The sequence below is a fragment of the Macrobrachium nipponense genome, chromosome 8 (assembly GCF_015104395.2).
Source record: "Macrobrachium nipponense isolate FS-2020 chromosome 8, ASM1510439v2, whole genome shotgun sequence".
NCBI lineage: Eukaryota > Metazoa > Arthropoda > Malacostraca > Decapoda > Palaemonidae > Macrobrachium > Macrobrachium nipponense.
In genome coordinates this window covers 72,072,807-72,077,806 of record NC_087203.1, presented here as the reverse complement: position 1 = coordinate 72,077,806, position 5,000 = coordinate 72,072,807, and the positions used below count along the sequence as shown (strand labels likewise).

Here is a 5,000-nt window from a genome sequence, read left to right as displayed (position 1 = left end):
TATGGATATTTTTTCGATGTATAAGACTAACATTGAAGTAGTACTCAATGATGAACCAATTTCATGAGAAACTGACCTCAAATTAGTGTTCTAATTTATTAAAATAAAAGTTATCTCGATTTGTAAAATGTTCGAACGTACATGCTACGTTTTACCTATGCAACGTTACCATTTTTCTCATGACTATTTCTCTCAGTGCTTTGATATGTTCAACCTCCAGCTGATACCCATGACATTCACAGATGGACGAAAGGAAACTATCATTTGTTTTGTATTTGCACTGAACATCACTGTGATTGACGTAAACAAGAAGATAGGCTTTTGGAAGACAGCTTTTCATTATGAGTGTGTTGCTGAAGAGTCGACTGAAGATGCTCTTGAAGGGGTTGCGATTATTTTCGACAGCGAATGCCTTTTCCAGTTGCGTCATCCGCTCCACCAGACTCATGCGGCTGATGACTTGGGACCTGCGCTGGATAGCCTGTATGTCGCTGACAGCCAAACCGTTGAGGAGATTCACTAAGACCAGCATGATCAAGAAAACAAATACAACCAACATAAAATGAGTCGCAACAGGAAGAGACGACGATATGGGGAGGTCACCATACTCCAACTCTCCAGTGGTCATAATCATCGTCTTCACCAGGGATTCTGGAAGCGAGCGGAATTTTTCGTTTACCTGGAACATCAAGTAGAAACTGAAGCCGAAGGCTAGGATGATTGTGGAAAATAAGCATATGAACTTGAAAAAGTTCCAGGCAACTTCTCTGAACATGGTGATGTACACAGCAAAAGGCCTGAGATGGCCCAAGTGAAGGATAAACTCCAAAACGGAAAAAATCACCAGCCAAGCAGCGATAGCCATTTTGAAACTTTGTGTAAATGGCACAAAAAGCAGTAGAATGGTCAGGACTAATGTAATTATCTCCGTGATGTTCTTTACTTCTAAAATGTACTCTTTTAGAGTTTTCATCATAAACAGCTGAATGACTTCTCGAAAGAAAAGTACCACAAGTAAAATCACAGCAAAGGACATACGTAAGGCATCGTTGTCTATAATGCTGTGCTCACTCTCTTGTTTTTCTAAAGAACTATGGAATATGAAAATATATGTAAGCAACAACGCAGTGAATATAAAGTGAATTCCAAAGTTCAGCCAGAAAAACTTTCTTATTTTCATCCACTTGAGGAATACAAAGATGTTAAATAATGGGTGATCTAAAATATCTTTATCCTGAAACACTTTGGTTAGTGAATTAAAAAATGTCATTTCTTTGTCTTCAGAATCCACATATCCAATGCTTTTATTAATCATTTTATAGTTGAGCTTTATGCAGTAACTCATTTTTGTTTTATCATCAACTTCTATGAAATCATTCAGAATTTGAAGCATGTCTTCCTTGCTTATATACTGCATGGAACAAGCTCCAAGCACATTTGTGATGGCTGAGTTAGCACCTTCCTTCAAAAGTAAGCTGTAAGCTCTGATATTATTACAGAGAGCAGCACAATGCAATGCCGTGTTTCCATCAAGATTCACATGATCTATATTAAAATACTGTTTCTTTTCAAGAAGAATTTCTAAGCAACGGTAGTAGTCGACTTCATCACAATCTTGAGGGTTTGAGTGCATCACTGACAGATGAAGAGGTGTCTCACCCATGTCGTTACATTCTGTGAAAGCGTTGCCCAAATTTTCTTTCTTCACAGACCTAACTAGCAGATGTAAAATTCTGTGATATCCATACTTTGTTGCCCATGACACTGGAGACAAGATGTTGCTGTCGTATTTCGTAATAGGACATGCTCTACTACCTAGCAGCTCCACCACAAAATCATACAAGCCACTTCTGCAGGCTAGCTGCAGCAGTGTGTAGCTGCCATGATTTTCATCTAGAGTATCTGAATTCTCTATAGCTGCAAGGGTATTCTTGAAGTCGCTTAGATTTCTGTCAATAATCCCATTCAGTAGGGCATCAGCTAAAGTTATTTGGTTAGTGTTAAGACTAGCCTCTTTATACTTGTCTACCATGTATGACCATTTATGCTGTTCAGCTCGACAAAATGGAGAAGTCTTTGATAAATCTAGTCGGTTTGCATCTATTTTTTGATGAGCAAGCAAGACATCTAGACAGCCCTGAAGATTGTTGTCAAACTTCCAGTTGCCTTTTGGTAAGATGTGAAGAGGTGTCTGACCAAGACTATCCTTAACGTTGGGATCAGCTCCTGCATCCAGTAGGATTTTCAAACAATCTTTGTAACCCATCATTGCTGCATAGTGAACTGGGTAGATGGTAATTACATCCTGAAATCATCAATAATAACATTTGAAATATAATTTCAGCAAAAGTTAAATTTCTAAAGAAAAAGTTTATTGAGCATTAGGAGCTGAAACATGCAATATTTCACTCAAATAATTAGCTCTAGACCATGAAGAATGCATAACTGCTATTTGATAAAGGTTATTCTTCTTGATTAACCAGGGAACAGACAGGATATAGACCCGGTCTTATTACTGGAAACTTTTCACCTTACATGTTCGTATAAGGAGTATTAAGAGCTAGCAGGGTATGCTTAGAAACCCCAAGGCCTAATGGCAAATAAGCAAGGATGGTCAAGCCAAAGAAAGGGAACGAATGATTTTTACAAAGTGCCAATAGCGTCAGAGTGAATTCAAACTGCAGTTACACATGTCATAACCATACATCAATAATCTATATTGTGCGCCCATCACAGACAGGTTAGATACAATTAAAAGACTTATTAGTAGTCCTAACCATGCCTCATATGATTACTCGGTATTGGGCAAAGATTCATTTCCACTTACGGTCACTGACATGTTTTCAATGTTTCCACTCTATGGAAAAACATATAAACACTCGTCGGAAATTCATCATACATTTTACAAATGGGTTGAAAGCAAGTCAATCACTATTAGTGGAGAATAAATCTTTGAACGGTGCTGGATCATTGTCTGAAGCACTGGTTAAGACTACAAATATGTTGTTAGTTTGTATGAAACTGTGATGAGTATGTGATAAGTTACTGACGTGTGTTTATGACACGTTTTTCTTCAGTGTGGTCACACCCTTAGGCCTGAAGTATTTCAGTGGCACCGTTCCATGGAATTTGTACTAAGGCGTTATGGTTGGGAAGGCAAAGAGCAAAGCTAAGGGCGAGTTTTCAGAGATCCCACAAATATAAATATTGTGTAATGCATAGTTGTGAAGATCAAGGAAATAAGTAGGTACTAAATGTTTTGCCATTATCACAACATTAAAAACAAGTGAGGCAAGGATTTCATTACTTCTCGCATTAGTATGAGGGACACTAAGTAAACTGGCTCACGGTATCAAATTCTTTTGCAATGCTTGTGCAAAGAGTTCTATGACTTTTTATAAAAATATTAAGCACTGGAAAACGCGAAGAAATCTCTAGAACCTTGTAGATCATGAATATTAAGAATTTATAGAATGTTAATGTTATATGAGGGCAAAACTTTGGAAAATGATGAACCCCATAATCATATGGTGGATTTGGTTTCCTTTAGGATATTTATAATACAAATTTAGTCATTGTATCTTCTGCACTAGTCAGAACAGCATCAAATAATCATTTAAGGGAATGTAATGATTACTTGAAAAAGATCCAGCTTAAGAATTTCACTGGCTCTTCTTCAAGAGAATTTTTGACAAAACTTTGGATACCTGATATTAGATCCTGACATCAACTGCATGAAACTATAAGCCTTGCTCTATCCAGGTGACTGAGGACGAAATTGCAATATTCGGTCAAGCACCAATGAAAACAATACCCAAAGGAATGTCCTCAGAAAGCGTTGAGAGAGGTGGGGACCTTGAGGAGTTGCAAAGTCTCTGGCTGAACTAGGGTCAAGCAATTAATTGCCAAAATGTCTACAGCAAAGTAAATTTATTTCCTCGTCTCAGTAGTGAAAGTTGAGGGCTACAATGGCAGTTATCCCTTGTTCATAAGAAAAAGAGAGTTTAGGATGCTTAAATCAGAACAAATTTAGCACTGAAAGCATTCATTAGTTGAACTACACAGCTTATATACAAATATAACGACATGTACACACATTGGATCTGAAAAGGCGTTGCCCAGTAAAACGCAAAGGAGGTATATCTTAATTACAAGGAATTTCTTACCCTTTGAGATAGATCTTCTCGAGCGTACGGTGGTAAATCAACGGACGCTATGCTGAAGACACCTTCTGCACTGTGAGTGACACTTCCATTTATTTCCTCAGGTTTCAGGTGACCTATGATGGCCTGAAGTGTCTTTCCATCACCTAGAGATGAAAGAGAAGAGTTATAGTAGCTTCTCTCGAACTACAGGTTAAGCAGAGAGGAATTGTACACGAGAAATTATCTTCATGTTGAGATGGAGTTGGGTTGCTAAGAAAAGCGATATTCCCTGAACAACATAAATGTTTTCATAATCCTGCAGAATAACAGTGACAGGAAATAAACGTTTAGAAGACTGGTGGCACAACAGTAAAGAAAATGGCCTGTTCCCACCTTTTCCTAACAAAAACCTTAATAATCTGATCTAAGCTAATCAACTGCCTAACAAAAAGGGAAAAGACAACTCTTTTTGATGATTTAGCTGTCTAATAAAAAAATATTCTCAAGGAATTGGTATTCAGAAAAAGATATGAGGTAACCACAATGATAATACCAACATAAAAAACTAATGAGGAAAATTTAATTATGCTTTTATTCTAGTTGATTATAAATACCCCATGCACATAATAGAAAACCCATACATGAAGCAAAGAGCACTTTTTACAAACCCACAGAAAACAAAGAAAAGGAAAAATACACAAACAAAATCATAATCCCTCACATGGATAATTTACGAGAGATCACACAGACCTTAGGCCACCCCAACCCTTTCGTCGTCCCTTATCCAAATATATTGGGGGAATCTTTAATTAATGTTCAGCAGAAACCAATTTCAAAAGACATAGGAGATTATGA

General features: G+C 37.3%; 1 protein-coding gene across 1 annotated transcript in view; it reads right to left on the bottom strand.

Annotated features, from left to right (window-relative positions):
• The window catches only part of LOC135223131 (transient receptor potential channel pyrexia-like), a 15,843-nt gene that overhangs the window by 219 nt on the left and 10,624 nt on the right, over window positions 1-5,000 (bottom strand). Inside the window, exons 3-4 of the mRNA XM_064261634.1 lie at window positions 4,167-4,309; window positions 1-2,305 (exon numbers count right to left, since the gene is read on the bottom strand). The exon at window positions 1-2,305 is cut by the window's left edge and continues 219 nt beyond it. Coding sequence (XP_064117704.1) covers window positions 152-2,305; window positions 4,167-4,309 — 2,297 coding nt within the window. The 3' untranslated portion in view covers window positions 1-151. The remainder of the gene's footprint in view (window positions 2,306-4,166; window positions 4,310-5,000) is intronic.